This window comes from Nymphalis io, chromosome 3, assembly GCF_905147045.1.
Source record: "Nymphalis io chromosome 3, ilAglIoxx1.1, whole genome shotgun sequence".
In the NCBI taxonomy this organism is placed as follows: Eukaryota; Metazoa; Arthropoda; class Insecta; order Lepidoptera; family Nymphalidae; genus Nymphalis; species Nymphalis io.
The window spans coordinates 1,228,077-1,249,414 of NC_065890.1; the positions used below are offsets into that span (position 1 = coordinate 1,228,077).

At 31.3% G+C, this 21,338-nt stretch overlaps 1 protein-coding gene across 1 annotated transcript; it reads right to left on the reverse strand.

The window, feature by feature from the left end:
* Positions 1-916: 916 nt before the first annotated feature.
* LOC126780996 (inactive hydroxysteroid dehydrogenase-like protein 1) lies at positions 917-20,865 on the reverse strand. Its single transcript, XM_050505733.1, has 6 exons — positions 20,594-20,865; positions 7,176-7,298; positions 5,119-5,229; positions 3,594-3,814; positions 2,549-2,776; positions 917-1,951 (listed from the first exon to the last, which is right to left on the reverse strand). The coding sequence occupies exons 1-6, from the start codon at positions 20,751-20,753 to the stop codon at positions 1,844-1,846; spliced, it is 951 nt and encodes a 316-aa protein (XP_050361690.1). The 5' UTR covers positions 20,754-20,865; the 3' UTR covers positions 917-1,843.
* Positions 20,866-21,338: the final 473 nt, after the last annotated feature.

The following is a 21,338-nucleotide window of genomic DNA, read 5'->3' on the forward strand; positions in this document are numbered from 1 at the left end:
AAGAACCCACCGCGTGTGTTTTGTCTACCTGAACGCGATATATTGAAAAACTGTTTTCAAAAATGGACGTAGTTATTAATGAGGCAAGTGACAATGGTGTGTAATTCAAAAAAGTTCTGTGTAAATTGGCTGAAATTTGACGATAATTTTTGAAAACGTATTACGTTATAATGTTTTTTTAAAATCTTATGGCAGCTTCACACGGCAACGATATATCTTAGTGATTTATCTATCGCTCATTTCATCAATGGACTTGCTGTGTGTGGACAGGATTGGACATGTCCGAAGAATGACACGATTCACGCACGAACGTCTATGAAGACTGACGATCGACGAAGATGTCGGTAGCGTGTGGGTAAAGGGCAAACTCAAAACGCTACGATATATCGTTGCCGTATGTAGCCATTATTCTACCCGAGCGAAGCAGGGACGGTTAACTAGTATATTAGAAAATAGAATAGGTATTATTCCTTACCTCCTTATTTTGTCCTAGAAGCTGATTCTCTATATCTTGTGATAGTATCGTAGTGCTTGTACTACTCGACATTGTTATTTTTCACACTAACAATTAAAAGTTGGTAATTATATTTTTAGTAAAGTATTTTTTTTTTCTTCTTTTTCTCGCATATATCTAATCTAGTTGAGCGCAAAATATGTATAACCACCGCACGTAACTAAATAAAAATGGTGACATTGTGAAATATCTAACGTCATAAATGTCAGTCACCGAATCTTTTGATTAAAACCTCCTTTTAATTTTCTTAGATAAAAATCGGAATGTTTCCCTCTTTGCTAATTTAATACAATAAATAATACATACACTGATGATATGAATTACTTTATACATTAAACACTTATATGTTTCGAACATATATAAATATTTTTATTGGTTTTAATTTAATTTATTAGAAAACTAACTACTGGTAGAATAGAATAGAATATGCTTTATTGTACACCAAAAGAGTTACAGAACCAGTTTAAACACAAACACAAAAGAAACGAAAACTATTTTGTACAAAAGGCGGTCTTATCTCTAAAAGAGCGATCTCTTCCAGACAACCTTTGGGTGAAGGACATGAAATAAATAAAGCGGTAAGGAGGTGTACTAATCATCTCAATTAATTAACTAACTACAGATATTCTGAAAAAAAAACACTAAGTTTTAACCTCATTCCATTATTCTGATTTAATATCAAGAAAACATTTAATTAAAATTTGATCACTATTAAGAATATCACAATATTTCTAGCATATTTATATAAAACCTTACCTATATAATATATGGCTATCATGGTCTCCGTATTTTGCCGACGATGATTAATTATTTTTGTTCATTTCCACTGTGAAACAATCTTGAAGCATCAATAAAGTAACAAATACAAGACTTTAAATTAAATACCGTAAATGAACAATTTTCAGTTACACTTACATACATTATCTCCTCAGAGCAAAGATTTTTTGGCCAGAGATTATTTCATAAAAGCAAGATTTAAACATTGTAAATGAACAAAATAAAGTACATAAGTGGCTGATTGTCATATACTTATGCATATGGTAAATCAGTGATGCTTGCCCGAGCTTCAGCTCGCATTCTTCGGTTAAAATTCAATTGTTCCAACCATTGAACCATCTCGACTCATTATCAATCATCCGAACGAAACTTGCAGCTTATCTCAAGCTATGTCAGCCGATACAGTAATATAAAAAATATATATGAGTATTCGGTAGAATAAAAGTTTATCGGACAAAACTTTTAACCTCTTATATAAATTAATTATAAATAACCATTAAAATAACAATAAAAAGAAAGTATACAAATTTGTACTAAATTATCTATAATTGGTTACATCTTCGTTCTAACATGCTGCATGTGTTCTTTCCGAAATTCACGATTAATTTGAGCACCAATTTTTATCCTGATCCATTCGGGCGCTAATTTTATGAAAAAGTACTGAAAACATATAAAATGATTTTAATGCAACAGAATTCAAAACGCCTAAATTAATAATATTAATTATATTACAAAATAGGTAGTAAAGATATGTAGAATTAGTATTTCCTGATCTCATTCGGGATGTATAAATTAAAATGAATATGTTTATTTGTATAAAGTTTTTTTTACCTTAAAAATTAAAAAAAAAATTAATGAGTTCATAGCCAGTGTCACTCGTATTGGTATAAGGATTCTAATGATATTCCATACATTCAAATCTGCTCAGGAATTTTAAAGTTATGGTGGAATAAAGAAACCCACATACATACATGAACAGTCGCTTAAACAGAGTAATTACTGAGTTTTTAGTCAAATTTTCTCGTTAACATTTCAAATCAACATTAACTTGAAATTTAATTTATCTCGTAAAATGAAGAGGTTCTTTGACCCAAATGATTTTAAAAGAATAATAAAGAGGTTTGACAATTCTTAATGAATTATGATGTCAGTCGTGATAACAGATTAGATGCAGGTTTAAATTTTTCCTTATATATTATTTAAAATTATCTTCGGTTAAAATTCAACAATATTTAAAATTTGATTATAGAAAATCACCTGAATTCCATGTAACCAGTATCCTGTAGTGGTCTGCACTCTGGCGAGTGTTGTGATGGCGTGGCGGGTGTAGGTGGTTGCATCGGGCACTAAGAGGTTCCCATCCAACAGCTTTTGAGAGAAGTTGTTCATCTTGGTGGATACGAACAGAGGCGAGAGGTGCTGAATATGGATACCCTTAGATCCGTACTCTTCTCGTATAGCAAATGTGAAGTTACGAACGTAAACCTAAAACATTTCAATGAATTTGGTAGAATCGTTTGTCGATAGAATAAGTTCAAATAGAATAATAATAATATCCTGGGACATTATTCACACACGGCCATCTGATCCCAAATTAAGCTTGTACAAAGCTTGTGCTATGAGAACCAGACAACTGATATACTACATATATTATTTTTCTTATGTAAATATATATGTATATAGATAATTACACCCAGACTCAGGACAAACAGACATGTTTATACACACAAATGTCTGTCCTAGATGGGAATCGAACCCACAACCTTCGGCGTGAAAGGCAAGTATCTACTAACCACTCCAACCGGTTCGTCAAAGAATGAGAGCTGACATACAAGTTAACATGTTTATGGCCGTCATAGACGCTAGGGTTCGGGTAACGCTACGTTATATAATTATATGGATTAAGTGTGATATATAGTTAGTATTTAGTCTAAAACTGAAATACTCACATAAATGTTTAAAGTCCTCGATGTACATGAGTACGATTTAATAGTTATTTAGTGTTTGCATTTTAAAACATATATCTTATACAGATTAAGAGACCGAATATAACCCAAAGCATGGGTGTGATGCGCACAAATGTCTGTAAGGACTGTGACATATTAAAGAATAGAATAAGAACCCTATACTGTAAATGCTCCTCGAAATTTGATTATAACAGTTGAGCTTGTAATATAATTATAACCATGCAATACAAATCCATGGCAAATAAATGGCAGCCATAGCAAACTGCACCTTTCTTGATTATAATAATCAGTAATAACCAAATAAACATCAAACTGCATTTGTTTGTTGTATGTACCTTAGTGGCTGCGTACACAGCCATGAGAGGAAGAGGCTGCAGCTCTGAACCAGAGGACACGTTGATAATGGCTCCCTGTCCTCTCGCCACCATACCCGGCAGGACCATGCGTGTCATCGAAGTCACAGCGACCACATTCACGTTAATGATCTCCCATGCCTTGGCTGTTGGAAGTTCACATAATGGCATCGGGTAATCGTATTGGACGCCAACGTTGTTCACTGTAAGCACAATAATTCAATTGGTCAGAAATAAAACAAAAAAATGGACACTATAGTATAGTTTCCAATAGTTGAATAGTCAACATCTACTCAAGTATCTGCACGTCGCAGTTTGTCCTTCTCTGACACTTCCCATATAACAAGTGGTTGTACTTGTACTTAAATAATACTATATTTTTTGTATATTCTATTCAACAAATAAAAATATCGAATAAATCAAATAAAATGATGTGCCTTAAAATAAATAAACCTTTCCCGTCCATTCTTCTAAATAGTTGGATTTTGATGCTGTTTTCGTTGTTTATGTAGATAATTTATTAGTGAAATTGAACGTTTTGTAATCAAATCTAACATATTAACTATTATTATATAACATTTGATATATATATATCGAATGTAACATATTCTAACTAAACTATGTAAGATACAAAGTAAGACATATTACGGTAGGTAGCTTTACTCACGACTAGCAGAGACCAGAGACTAGTATTATATCATAAAATTTATATATATATATATATATATATTTATATATATATATATATATATATATATATATATTTATGTATATTTCTCTTTTTCAAATACATCATATATATTTAAAAATTATTTACTTACTAGATATTAAGGCTTTAATGTAAATAATTGTTAGGAAAATTATAAAACTAGATATAGAAAAAAATATGATTTAATATCAATTGAAAATGAAAAACACCTGATGAAAATTATCGAATATACCTCCAAGATTGTTTATCATCTACATCTTTTTTTTCATAATAATATACCTTATTTTTTTATTAAGATTTTGAGCTTTATATATATTAATTGATAAATTTAAGATTATGTACGGGATTTTATTACAGAATCAAATACCACAGGAAGGTATATATTAAATTTGCGAAGTCGGTAGCTTTTACAATTTTATCCTTTCTTATCGTGTTTGCACACTTTTACAGTACTTTTATGGACTAAAAGATTTTCATACTCCGCAAATGTATTTTCAAATGCATTATTTTCTACAAATACTATTTATAATATCAAATATATACTCTCATCAGAGTTTACTCTTTTGTTATTGTTATTGATATATAGACAGAGCATAAATAGCGTTTTGTTATTTAAATATAAATTATGATCATAAAATAAAACAACTAGGTACACTATTCAATTTCAGATGCATAGAATTAATTTTATTGATTTAGTACTGATTTGACTGATATTTTTATTTATCTTCCACGCCAAGATTTTGGCTATAGACTAGCAAATAAGATATCCATGATTGAAGCATCATAATTGTAACAAACCTAAAATTCCCAAGGGTATGTCCTTCAATTGATCTTCGATGTGTTGGTATATTTCGGTCCCCTTACTGAAATCCGCTACGATAATCTTCGTTTTGACACTGTGTAATTTTTCTGAAACATAATTTATAATTGTTAAGTATTAATGTTTAACAATATTTAGTTATTATTTAATTTTAATAACACGCGTGATTCAACATCCAACGGACAGCAGAGATATTTTGTAAGAAGCCGACTTACGTCTTATCATTTATATGTTATAATTGCTATTACAGTCATTGTCGCATATCACCTTCTGATATTAGAGCACACGTATTCTGCGGTGAGTTTCGTGTTTGTTCAAACAGAATAGCTCTACCAACCGTAAATATTATATTTTACTCGTTTCGTTTCGTTTTAAGGAAATAATATTATTGTAAATATGTGTTTGTTTCTAAGGAGTTTGAACTTTGGTAGTAGTTAGACATAAGAGATGCATTTTAATCCTGGCAACTGATAGCAGTTCATCTTTTGGGCTGCGCCTATGATCCTATGATGATATACTAACATAATAAATAAAATAGTCTTTATAATATGACGATTTCCAACTACATTTATTGTTTGAACGCGTGCCGATCTTTATTATAACATCAATTTGAAGTACATAATAATTAAAATGCTGCTTAATTTTATTAAAAATAATAATTTGAAAATTGTTATTGTTTTATATATTTTATTTAACTATTAATCTATGTACAGTCATTTTTATACATATATTCTATAACTAAAAATAAAATAAAAAACAAAATACGCATTACAAACTTATAGAAAAAACACGCCGCCTTAAAGATAGTTCTGTGGCATTGTACCCGATACGCTGGTACAATGCCTGGCCTCTCTGCACCGCTGGACTCAGCCTTTGGGCTAAATAAGCGCCTGCTCTCGGGTCATCCGAAGTGTGGAAATAATTGATGATAATAGTTGATCAGAACTGTTAAAACCATATTTACTTGAAAGAATTAGATACGTATTCGTTGCTATATTATTAAAATATCTTATTGAAAAATTTCCTAATTTGGAACCTTTCTATACGAATAAACATTATTAACATAGCCGCTTTTGTATCGTCATTTTACAGGATGGATTTTAATACACAACGAGACGTTGAGTCTACCGAGAAACTACAGAAATTGTTCTATTGATGGTTATCATAAATTGCCAGGCCTTGTAGATAAGACCGCGTCGTATAACTTAAAACTGTATGATTGATTTATTTATTGTTTTTTTTTTCATTATCAATTCTTTCAAGCCTAGAAGGCCTAGTGGTTAGAACGCGTGAATCTTAACCGATGATCGTGGGTTCAAACCCGGGCAAACACCACTGAATTTTCATGTGCTTAATTTGTGATTAAAATTCATCTCATGCTTGACGGTGAAGGAAAACATCGTGAGGAAACCTGCATGTGTCTAATTTTATTGAAATTATGTCACATGTGTATCCTACCAACCCGCATTGGAGCAGCGTGGTGGAATAAGGTCTAAAACCTTCTCCTCAAAAAGGGAGAGGAGGCCTTAGCCCAGCAGTGGGACATTAACAGGCTGTTACTGTATCAATTCTTTCACTGAACATTAATATGGATGTTTCACATTAGCCAGCCGTTCCATTACGGCCACATTTAATTTATATACATATATGTGTGTAATTGACCACGTTTATACAATTTATAAATCCCGTAAGGAAATCATCAAACTGCATAGAAATCACTAAAAATGAATACACGTAACTTATGTAAACATGTGTGAAATTTACACATTTAAAGTACATATTATGATTAGTAATATTAATAGCAATAGTGTTTGCATCAACACTTATACGGCACTTCACGTGGCGTACAGTGTTCGCGTATTTGCAATAAATCTCCGAGAACGACAATATTTAAATGACATTTACACAGCTATGGAAAAAAAACAAATAGTAAGCTGTGATTCAAGAATACATTGGAGGCGTTTACCTAGCTGTGGAACATTTAAAGGCAATTACATATTTACATCTATCGTGCTATTTAAAAAAAAACATTTACCTATCTCGTCCGCGACTTTCTTCAGCTTTTCGATGTTCCTGCTGATGAGGATAACATTGATACCTCGCTGTGCCAGCTCCAGCGCGTATTGTTTACCAATCCCGTCTGTGCTGCCAGTAATTGCTGCGAACAAAAAGTTTTATTTAGTTATAAAAAAAATTAAAGCAATAACTTTTTTATAATCTATTCAATAAAGGCGTCTTATCCTTGTATCTAAGTTAATACTAAGTTAATTTAAAAAAAAACAAGCTTCACTCAGACGGTTCGACAAAAACCAAAAACAATAAAACATTTTTGTTACATTACGTTACATACTTCATTGTGAACAACATTATTGAAGGTTCAATTCAAATTCATGTTTTTAAGCTAGAATTTTTTGTTTTTTTTTTTTTTAATTATAATAGTGATGTTGAACAATAAATAATATCAAAGTTATGCTTATGTAAACACGGATATTGACTTAACACTTAACGATGACATGATATAGCTCTAGCCTAAACCAATCGAAGGAATATATAACATTGTCATTGAAATTACGTGACAAAAAAATGGCGTTTTGAATGTCGGTGTAGTTGATCGGAACTTTGGTAATAAAATTTAAGTTGATCTCATACCCACTAGTTAAATGGAATAATGTTGTTTTATTCATAAAAATATAATTTTAATCAAGAACTATTTGCTATACACAATAATATACCAGAGCAGCTGTTATTTATCTTGACTCTAAACGAAACTCAATTCAATACCCAGTATTCAATTAATATTGATTAATTGAACAATCAGCAAGATGCCACTTTGCAAGTCCAAAAATCCAAAACTCATATTTTTTCGAGTCATATTTATTACGTTGTTGGAATAACTTAACTATTTTATATTCAGATACAAATATTTAGATTTGTGCAGTAGCTTTTTTTAATTTTTTTTTGTATATATTTAAAGCTTTAGTGTTAATAATTTTTATGTAATTTTTGAAAAAAATGATTACATTCATATTTATTGAATCTGTACAATAATATTGTTTTAATTATGTTTAAATTAAATAAACGTTAAAAAGCCTTACTTGTAAATTGTATTTGTCACTTCTCATCTCCTCCTCCTCATATACTCATAATCATACTCATCAGTTTCGACCGATTATCAGCAAATGTTAACTTGTTTCAGTTCAACGGATTCACTGGCTCACTCGCGTTCTAACCGGATCACAACAATTCTATTCTATTTAGAATAGAATAATAATAGAATACATATTGCTGTTTAGCGGTAGAATACGTGACGTGATACCTAACCAGACGGGCTTGCATAATACCTTTCAACCGATTTATTGTATTAACGGAACCAACTCTGTTTTATTTTAGTTTTTAAATTATAATTGAAATACGTATTTGACTCGTTATATCTGACCAAAAAACGTAGGTCAAATTAAAGTGTTTAATAAAAAACTAAACTAGCGTCCGATATAGTGTTAAAATTATTTTTAATAAACAACTTGTCAAATTAACTAATATTTGAAGGGTATTTTATATTTAAGACCGAAATTAATGATCAATCTAATCTAAAATCAATAAAATTTTCGTTCTTAATATGTTTTCATAATATTGTTTATCTTTTATCGCATATGATTACGCGCATCTTTGTTTTAAATTTTGAAAATATTTGTAATAAAAGCTTTTTAAAATTCAGCAGTCTATTTACTAATAGGGCCAATATGTTAGAACGCGTGAATTTTAACCGATGATCGCAGTTTCAAACCCAGGCAAGCACTTAGTTTGTGTTTATATTATGATGTGCGGTGAAGGAAAACATCTTGAGGAAACTTCCATGTGTCAAATGTTTATTTTTTTTATAGAATAGGAAGGCGGCGAGCATATGGACCACCTGATGGTAAGTAGTCACAGACGGCCATAGACATTGGCATTGTAAGAAATGTTAACCATCGCTTACATCACCAATGCGTTGATACTCAGATGTTATAACCCTTGTGCCTGTAATTACACTGGCTCACTTACCCTTCAAACCGGAACACAACAATACCAAGTACTGCTGTTTTGCGGTTGAATATCTGATGAGCGGGTGGTACCTACCCAGACGAGCTTTCACGAAGCTCTACCACCAGTAATGATTGATATGTCTTTATTTATATATACTTACTAATATCCATTTTAATTTTACTGGAAAGTTCCGATAGCAAATCTCCAACATTCAAAATGCTACTTTTTCGCAAATCTATAATGAATATCATAGATTATACAAGATCACGCCAATTTAATGTTAAAGTTGTTTTTTTTGTCTTTACTCATCTTGGCTGGAAGCAGAAGCAGAAGAATATAATAAGTCCGATCTATTCATAGACTAAACACGTATTTTAGAATTTACACTATATATTGGATCTATCGCGTTATATGTAATATAATAAATATTTATATATCATATAATCGCGTTATATATAATATTCGCCCTCGTGGTCTAGTGGCTAGATGTAAGGCAGACCCGGAGACGGATCCATTAGAACCCAGGACGGGTTCAAATCCAGCAAATAAAAAGGTATTGGGCTTTCTGTCGAAAATTCCCAGTGTGTGTGTTCAAAGTGTGTAAAGCCGTACGTCCTGCGCCTGAACTCTTTTCGGTCGTGTCGGATTCCCGTCCCATCGGATTATGAGAGCTAGGGAATAGAGAGTACACTTCTGTTTGCGCACACACTTGTGCACTATAATATTTCCTGAGCAGTATGCTAATCTCATAATCTAATGCTCTCTTGAGATTGGCCAGCGTGGTCGAATCGATCGGGAGGACTATTATTATTATTTTTTATTATTAATATTTATAAATTAGTGCTTTTTAGTTATTTCTTTTAATTGAAGTTTTTACGTTACTGTTTCAAATATACTAGCGATACAGGCAGACATTATCCTGCCCGTGTACCTGTATATACCCATTGTTATAGCGATCGGTTGACCGGTATAGAAGTTTACATCTTGAAGCGCTGTCTAGTGCCGAGTCACAACAAATTGTATATTATGATGCTTTTACGAATTTTGTGATAACCTATATAATTAGTAGAACATTTGTCAGAAAAACTTTTCAACCTCTATTTAACTGTATACCTACAGTTGTATGTATGTATTTACAGTTGGTTGTCCAAAATAAATAAATAAATCAATCATTCAATCAATAGATAAATAAATATTAAAAAACCTTCTTCGTTAAATCTTCTTCAACCAATTATGTTAACTTTCATTGTAATATACATCCATTTATACATGGATTTCATGCACTACTTTGTTAAACTATTCTAGCTAGAAGGTCTCTTATATGTACTTATTATTATTCACAATGAAAATATAGACGATTATTCATAGACAATATTCTATATTATAATATAATTTCCCAACTTATCTTCTATAAAACTTATGAAGCTATTAATTTGTTACTTTAACTTTTTTTCTTATCGTTTTTACTAAATAATTAATTAAATAAAATTTATTTAAATCAACTCACGACGACATAATTTATTTCGAAACGTTTATTTAAAAGTATTTTTTTTATATAGTTACATTTTACTTTTGAAAGTAAACGGCCATGAAAATTTAATTTAAATATATTAATCAAAATTGCAAAATTATTGAAAATCCATAACAAAATTTGAGTAATTAAATTAAATTACTTTTAGTATGTTACAATAACTTACTGTCGCTTTCTTCAAATATTTTAATCTTACCGCTGTAAATTCCTATTCATTGACGTGGCCGGTTGGCGTGATGGACAGGACAGGCATTTGTGTGCATAAACATGTCTGTTTGTTCTGAGTCTGGGTGTAATTATCTATATAAGTATGTATTTACAAAAGAAAAGTAGTATATGTGGTATATCAGTTGTCTGGTTTCCATAGTACAAGCTCTGTTTAGTTTGAGGCCATGTGTGAATAATGTACAAGGATATTATATCTATCACTACAATTGACAAGTTATATATTAATTATCAATATCTAATATAGAATAATCAGAAACAACCAATACATATATATATTATGTTTTTAAATGAAAGTTGCTATAAAAGTTTGACCCACGGCCGTGACCCACTCTTCGGTAACGAGATTGTGACTTCGTGTACAAAATTTGGATAGTTGCGAAACTGCCGAATGTTATGTTGCGTTTAACGGTTGCGCGCGCGCTGTATTAATGGGTCTATGAAATATGAACTTTACTCTTTATTGAAAACGTTTCTTGTCGAAAACCGAAGGGTAAAATGACTATAAAAAACTAAATACAAATAAATTAATTAATATGAAGGATATAAAAGTTTTCACAATAGGTTACTATATAAATAAATTATAGCTTTTAAAATTCACATAGACAAAATGTTTATCATTTATTTAACGTTTACATATAGCTCCGTCCTCATGTATATATTTACACTACCAATTTCCGTGGACCAAGCATTTTAAATGAGTATAATAAAGTCTAGACTATATAACAACTTGAGGGCCTATAAATAAATAATATCTTTTTTAAATGATATATAATAATCAGTACATTTTCTGGTTGACTTTACTATTATTTGCAATGCAGCATCTCTTTAAGTTTAATCTTATTATTTTACTTTTGGTTACTGTATGGGATCTAAATTAGTAATAAAGCCTTATATTTATATTATATTTACTCGTTTTTTATGTTTCTGTAAAAATTTGTTACAATTAATTGCAATAAATTTCTTTATATATCTATCTATATTGTTTATGCGAGCACTATTTCCAGTTCCTACTCTACTTTTCGTTAGCGAATATACGCTTAATCATTTTGAAACAACTAGATACAATTCTAAATTGGCTGTGTAATAAAAAACGAGAGCAAATTTTTATTGCAATTCAAAGTAATTGACTAATCTTTATGTGATTTTATGTCATATTGCGACTGAATTGAGATGACAGTTATTTGTAATAAGGATCAGATTGAGAAATATTTGACGTGGTATCTCGATCTGCAATTGTTGTCGCTTTTGTAAGGAATAAAAATAATAATACGCTCTCAAATTTCTCTTTTATCTATGGTAATCTAAAAGACACTACATTTAGCTCAAAAGGTATAGTAGAATAATAATAATAAATAATATATATATATAATAGTACACAAGCGGATGCACTATCGTTTTAGAAAAAATAACAAAAAAAGGTTAAGCGGAAATATCTACAGACGCGCATACCTTCCGTATTATTTGTAACTTAACCGAAATAGATAGAAAACATTTCAAGAACACACGGTTTTTTTATCAATTTATTAACGCCGATTATACGTAATATAAAGCAAAAAAATTGTATATAATAATAATAAATAAAGAATTGAATTGTTAAAGCACTCGCAACGCGCATTAAATATATTCGACATTTGTAAAATTTGCGTGCTAAGGCTAATATTAAGAAATTAATAAATATGAAAGTTGTAGTAAAAGTCAGAAACTTTGACGGGCCAGTTGACGTGGTTGGTAGATACTTACCTTTCACGCCGAAGGTTGTAGGTTAAATTCCCACCCAGGACAGACATCTGTATGCATGAACACGTGTGTTTGTCTTGAATCTACAATTGAACTATATAAATCTTGTAAAGTTCTCACAGTGCGTCAACTATATATACTGCAAACAATTCTTCGGAAGCATAAAAATATTCCCTATAATAAGTTTGTATCTAACAAACGCAGAAGTGATAGGGTTTGCCAGACCATTCCATTTAAATTAGCGATGGCAAGTCACCAACACAATTATTTGAGCTCAATTTTATATAATAGAATAAATAAGAAGAACAATATTTTCTCACTTACGACTTACCAGTGTAAAATTCAAATGACCTACTGGCTTCTCAATTTGAGCTATGATGAGACTGAATCATTACTAAAACGATCAATATAACATCGACCTAACCTATTCTTCCTTCCTACCCTATCCCTTCCTTATAGTATTATACATTTAGATGTATATATTTATATATTATATTGTGTTAAATTAAATGATATTTGATTGTTATGTTTATAATGAACAAATAATAAATAAATGTGCTGTCGAATTGGAGGGCGATAGTAGCTACGACACAGTTTTGTACTTATGTAGTTCCTATCGTATTTATTGTTTAAGATATGTATAATTTGTTCAAAATAAATAAATAAATCAGGGTGTAAATATCTATATAAGTATGTATTAACAAAAGAAAAGTAGTATATGTATTATGTCAGTTGTTTGGTCTCCATAGTACAAGCAAGCTCTGCTTAGTTTGGGATCATATGGCCGTGTGTGAATAATGTCCCAGGATATTATTGTTTTTATTAAACCGAATTATAATAATTATAAATCATACAAAAAATAATATTAATTATAAATTTAAAACTTTAAGCAATTGTCTTCCTAGTTTAAAATAATATGTTTTATGAGACTAGATCTAACATTCACATGGTATTGCTAAATTTGCTATTGTATCCCACTAATGGCTTCCGTTCATGTACATTTAGTATTACATCAAGCACTTCACACATTTACATAATTCTAAAATATTTTTACGACGAAACATTTGTTCCTTTGCTTAACATTTACTTTTTTATGGACCACAGTTACATTTAATTTATTACAAGATTTAAAAAAAAAACAAAGCAACTCCCGACACTTCGTTCAAATTAATTAGCTACAAAAGATAAGAAAATGTTTTCCTATTCCGGCTTAGTAAGAAAAAAATAATTATATTACAAATAGTTTAGTAATATTATAAAATAGATTATTACACATTTATTTATTCTTTTGATAACATCCGATGGAAAACATAAATCAAACCTCTTTGATTGTTTTTGTTGTTACACGATGTTTAAAAACAGTAATAATTTTCCCAAGAATTTTAAATATAAAATATCTTAAGCAGTCGTGGTTACATAGACATGATGGCGGCCTTATAGCTCTCCGACTGTCAAATCGTAATTCCCAAAAAATGTTTATTTTTACATGAAAAGTAATGTAAGTATAATCTTGTTGGTGGTAGTTGTTTCATAAATAATTTATAGTTAATAATTACTCGATTCTTAGTTGGAAAAGAAAGTATTAATATTACTTAGAAAAGTTAAAGTAAAGAGAAAAAACAAATAGACTACTTTTACATTAAATTGACGCAGTATTCGATCGAGATCTTGGATAATCTATAAATTTCGATAAGGATTTGCGTATTGGCTGTCTCTTTGGGAACTTTGGAAGTAAAATAAACGTGGATATAAGTAGTTAAGTGCAATAGAGTTGTATTATAAATAAACATATTATCACCAATACCTGTTTTTAATAGGGTATAGACCTGTACCTATATATAAGGTATATACAAAAAGTAAGTGTGCCAGAAAGCACACTTAAAAAATGTGTAACAATAGCAATAAAATTGAAAAAGTAACCTTGCAGCTATATGGAATTGAACTCTAAAGTAACAGCCTGTAAATGTCCCACTGCTGGGCTAAGGCCTCCTCTCCCTATTTGAGGAGAAGGTTTGGAGCTTATTCCACCACGCTGCTCCAATGCGGGTTTTAGTGGAATACATATGTGGCAGAATTTCGATGAAATTAGACACATGCAGGTTTCCTCACGATGTTTTCCTTCACCGAAAAGCACGAGATGAATTATAAACAGAAATTAAGCACATGAAAATTCAGAGGTGCTTGCCCGGGTTTGAACCCACGTTCATCGGTTAAGATTCACGCGTTCTTACCACTGGGCCATCTCTATATCTCTATATGGAATTGAACTCTACAAAAAATTAATACGTAAACTTAAAGACGAAGTAATATAATAGAATAAATAAGAAGAACAATATTTTCTCACTTACGACTTACCAGTGTAAAATTCAAATGACCTACTGGCTTCTCAATTTGAGCTATGATGAGACTGAATCATTACTAAAACGATCAATATAACATCGACCTAACCTATTCTTCCTTCCTACCCTATCCCTTCCTTATAGTATTATACATTTAGATGTATATATTTATATATTATATTGTGTTAAATTAAATGATATTTGATTGTTATGTTTATAATGAACAAATAATAAATAAATGTGCTGTCGAATTGGAGGGCGATAGTAGCTACGACACAGTTTTGTACTTATGTAGTTCCTATCGTATTTATTGTTTAAGATATGTATAATTTGTTCAAAATAAATAAATAAATCAGGGTGTAAATATCTATATAAGTATGTATTAACAAAAGAAAAGTAGTATATGTATTATGTCAGTTGTTTGGTCTCCATAGTACAAGCAAGCTCTGCTTAGTTTGGGATCATATGGCCGTGTGTGAATAATGTCCCAGGATATTATTGTTTTTATTAAACCGAATTATAATAATTATAAATCATACAAAAAATAATATTAATTATAAATTTAAAACTTTAAGCAATTGTCTTCCTAGTTTAAAATAATATGTTTTATGAGACTAGATCTAACATTCACATGGTATTGCTAAATTTGCTATTGTATCCCACTAATGGCTTCCGTTCATGTACATTTAGTATTACATCAAGCACTTCACACATTTACATAATTCTAAAATATTTTTACGACGAAACATTTGTTCCTTTGCTTAACATTTACTTTTTTATGGACCACAGTTACATTTAATTTATTACAAGATTTAAAAAAAAAACAAAGCAACTCCCGACACTTCGTTCAAATTAATTAGCTACAAAAGATAAGAAAATGTTTTCCTATTCCGGCTTAGTAAGAAAAAAATAATTATATTACAAATAGTTTAGTAATATTATAAAATAGATTATTACACATTTATTTATTCTTTTGATAACATCCGATGGAAAACATAAATCAAACCTCTTTGATTGTTTTTGTTGTTACACGATGTTTAAAAACAGTAATAATTTTCCCAAGAATTTTAAATATAAAATATCTTAAGCAGTCGTGGTTACATAGACATGATGGCGGCCTTATAGCTCTCCGACTGTCAAATCGTAATTCCCAAAAAATGTTTATTTTTACATGAAAAGTAATGTAAGTATAATCTTGTTGGTGGTAGTTGTTTCATAAATAATTTATAGTTAATAATTACTCGATTCTTAGTTGGAAAAGAAAGTATTAATATTACTTAGAAAAGTTAAAGTAAAGAGAAAAAACAAATAGACTACTTTTACATTAAATTGACGCAGTATTCGATCGAGATCTTGGATAATCTATAAATTTCGATAAGGATTTGCGTATTGGCTGTCTCTTTGGGAACTTTGGAAGTAAAATAAACGTGGATATAAGTAGTTAAGTGCAATAGAGTTGTATTATAAATAAACATATTATCACCAATACCTGTTTTTAATAGGGTATAGACCTGTACCTATATATAAGGTATATACAAAAAGTAAGTGTGCCAGAAAGCACACTTAAAAAATGTGTAACAATAGCAATAAAATTGAAAAAGTAACCTTGCAGCTATATGGAATTGAACTCTAAAGTAACAGCCTGTAAATGTCCCACTGCTGGGCTAAGGCCTCCTCTCCCTATTTGAGGAGAAGGTTTGGAGCTTATTCCACCACGCTGCTCCAATGCGGGTTTTAGTGGAATACATATGTGGCAGAATTTCGATGAAATTAGACACATGCAGGTTTCCTCACGATGTTTTCCTTCACCGAAAAGCACGAGATGAATTATAAACAGAAATTAAGCACATGAAAATTCAGAGGTGCTTGCCCGGGTTTGAACCCACGTTCATCGGTTAAGATTCACGCGTTCTTACCACTGGGCCATCTCTATATCTCTATATGGAATTGAACTCTACAAAAAATTAATACGTAAACTTAAAGACGAAGTAATATACAACAGAAGTCGGTTAATATAAAATTTTATACCGCACCACGAAATATTTTATTAAGTTACAAACGAGTTTGATAATATCTCATCGTTCAAGAAACACAGGTCAATCGATTAGTTAAAGATTAAGCGTTTCATAAATTATTGCAACGGAAATTTGCTAATATTTACAAAACTCAACGAAATGCTATGAAATTAAATTAATCGAAAGTAATTTGAATAGCGCAACATTTTTTTTTAAATAAAGACAAATGAGTAAAAAAGCCTCGTAAAAATTATTTACAAGTTGCATTATACGTTCTTAGTTCACGTTTTTATACTGCATAGAAATTAAAGATGCGTTTTGTATTTTCATAAAATAATTATATAAAATCTAATAACTAGAAAAGTAACATATGTATAAAGACATTACCATTCTCTTCGTCGTCAGTTATAAAGATCGTTTGACCTATGTATAAATGTCTGTTACCCAAGACTTAAGGACCGCTGTATCTTGCAACGATATGACGAAACACTCAAAGCATCTTTGAAGACAACATTGTGTAACAAAGCGAATACATAGATACTGTCACTTTTAGTTCACAATATTCACTATTGTTTGCTATTGTCAATTACCATATAACTTATAACTATGTATTCTTCTTTATAAATATGAACAACGACGAACGCCAAAATGACCTTGTTTTTATTTTGTTTATTTAATTAAAATTTTCTCTTTAATTCTTACTATTCACTCGACTCATATTCTGATTTTATCTTTCGTGAATATTATGAATATTTATATTATAATTTAAAAAATACTTACACATTATTTATTTGTCATTGTTTGATTTTACTTAATTTCCAAGGTTAAGATACCAGCTAAGAAGCAGTGGTATGTTTCGACTCAGGTGGCTCTTTTTGCCCAACATCATTATACAAATGTGCCAAAAACTATATACTCTGTAGCGCAGAGTATGGAAATACTTCCGTGCCTCGGAAATCGGGTAATGGTGCTGGTCCTGCGCCTGAACTCTTTCTACTCGTATCGGATTTGCCAGCCCGTCGAATTAAGCAAAATTTAATTAAGTATTCTGTTTTTATAATTAATACGTTTTCTAGAATTAAATTTTCAATGACAGTCTATTCGCTATACTACCAGCCCTTCATTTTTCAATAGATTTGCCTACGACCTTTAATAGTTAGGTATCACCCAGTGGATAAAGATTGCATCCAAAACACATATTAAATTATACATCTGCAACTCTTTATTTTTCCAATATCTGCAACTAGCTCAGACAAATAGGCCTCCTGATGGTAAGTGGTCATCATCGCTCATAGACATTGGCACCGTAAGAAATATTAACCATCCAATCCCACATATCGCCAATGTGCCACCAACTTTGGGAACTAAGATGTTATGTTCCTTGTGCCTGTAATTACACTGGCTCACTCAACTTCAACCCGAAACACAACAATACCTAGTACTGCTGTTTGGAGGCTGTATATGTGTCGTTGTTATTTAAACTTCTTAATAGTTTTTATTTTAAAGTTTCTAATCTTGACGTTTACATTTTTATCAAATGAAATAAAAACAGTCATAAAAAGTAAAAGATGTTGCCTCGAATCGGAAATCTCATAATTAAAATTACACACAGTAAGGCGTGCTACACACAAGCGGGTCGGCACGTTCGACTCGTCTATATTTGTCGAACAACAAAAGCTGACTCGTAGTAATAACTATACATAGTATATACACACAGAGTCTGCATTACAACTGCACGCCAGCTGCAAAATTGCAGTTTCGCGACCGATCATGTCTTTGGAACATATGCAGCTGAAGCCGGCGTTCCGTTCGGCATACCTTCGCTGAATTGACATGCTTGCATCGACTTGATACAGCTCGCTTTGTTTCATCGTCTGTGTCCCACATTTATCATTGAAGCAAAGATCGATCCGAATAACACGCATTGGAATTTCATCACCCGGCTTGGCTTAGCCGCATGCTATGCTGTTCACCGCCTAACTGTGACATCAATTCCATCGCGCACAAAGAAATTTGGCAACTCCTTTCTTTGTCGCACTACCAAAAAATGGAATTCCTTACCAGCTCACGTGTTCCCCTCCTCTTACAACCCGGGTTCCTTCAAACGAGGCGTGAATGATGCCTCATCTTGCGGGCCGGCAAGGCGGGGACGGCTAGTACAGAACATTCTTCCCGACTGTACTGGCCGTCGTCGCATTTAGACTCTACTACCACTTACCATCAGGTGGAGTAGCACGCCTAAGCAATTTATAATTTAATTAAGCGGATAAAAAAACGCAAGGCATATATGCTGTTAATTATAGTCATGTATCACATTAAACCGAAATTTGTCCGATTTTAAGAAGAATAATTTACTTAACTTTTAATAAGAAGAATAATTGATATACGCAATCATATTTAAAAATAAGATGTCGTCACTAATAATCCAATATATATTATTACCACCACAATAAGCCTACATTACTATTCTAGATTACTGTATTTATTTATTTATTATAAGAACATCCGCATGGATCCTAACCACATGTAGCAATCTGGCGAACTGTCAGATAATGTCCTTCGGACTGATTTCAGCCACGGCGGGCAATCTCAAGAGAGATTAGCCAACTGCGCAAGATATATTTTAGTGCACAAGTGTGTGTGCAAACACAGGTGCACTCTCTATTCCCTAACTCTCAGAATCCAATGGGACGGCAATTCGTTATGACCAGAAAGAGTTCAGGCGCAGAACACCTTTACAAATTTCCATCTTCCAGACTCCGGGCTTCTACTGGGAATTTTCGACAGAAAAACCCAATCACTTTTTATTGGCCCGATCTGGGATTTAAACCTGGACATCGGTGTCTGCGGCCTTATAGCAAGCCACTAGACCAACGAGGAAGTCAACTGTCAAATATATAGACACTCTAATCGTAAATACTAAGATAATCCCATAGACAATTATTACATTCATTATTTATTTGGGTAAAGTCCTAATACAGTTACAATATATTGTCTATGTAATATTCTATTACATAGACAATATATTGTAACTTGATATCACTTTGCTAGACAATACTTTTGCTATATTGTCTTTTTGAATAATTCTGGACACATTGAACGACTTGCCCTTTATTTGTATTAATTTATTGTAGCGTATATTGCGTGTTCTATTACTGACCTTTAACATTACAATATATTAACTAAAATAAAGTTAAACTAAATTCCTTGTAAATAGACTCAAGATGTTATTGATTAAATCAAGAAAAACAACTATTATATATAATTATATTATACATAACTATAAACAAAACTATTAACGTCATGTGTGTGGTAAAGGAATTACTTTAATAAATTATTTTCCACGATCAAAGGAATAATTAAATATATTGATAGTATCAATAAACTTTTTGTATTCAAGGTTACAAGTAAACCGCATAAGAACCGGAATCAAACACCGATTAACTCAGAAATGCGACCCTTGCTTATTTATATAGGTTAATATGTCAAAGGCGATTATTTTAAAGGTGAATGCACGCGTTTCGTTCACCAAAACTATCACGCTGGTCGGTAATAAATCACAAATATAACTATTACTTACCGGCCCAAGATCCAAATTTCTTCGACAAGGGTAACACTTCCGTGGGTATAAAATATGGCATCAGATATGAACTGATAAATTCGAAGAGACTCCATAATGAATCTATGACAAAAACTGCCACAGCGATCGCCCCAATTAAAGCCAAAGCTAATACATACATGATTATTAAAACGCACAGGAATTTAAGTAAATACTCTGAACTTGATTGGTGTTCGTATTTTGTCACGATTTAGAAAGTAACACGTCGTTATGACATGACGGTACGGCGGGTACTAAACTACTGTCTGCCTGAGGTCTAAGCGCCAATCGTGGTTCGTACACATAGTTAATACCGGCTCCCGCACTACGTAATCACATTTGATTGTGAACCTACAAAATTATGTCATTTATTTATCTTTGATTCGATCGACCAAATTTCATTTTCGTTTGACCCGGTCTTTCAGGTTTTATTTGTAAAAGAGATGCTGTTGAAAATAGACCATTCATTCAATTAAATTTATTAACCCTAATCAGTTTATATTTCAAAAAAAATTATCGCATTTATAACATAATTTAATGTATGTAAAGTTGAGTAACCTACTGGCAAGGCCTCATTTTCTGTTAAGGAGATCGATTGAATGTTGTTCAATTGAAGGTTAATGGATTAACCTATATATATTGAATCAATTATTTAACAAATGCATGTCATAATGATGTTTATCTCCGGTGTGGAACACAAGATGAATTATTTATAAAAAACAAATTA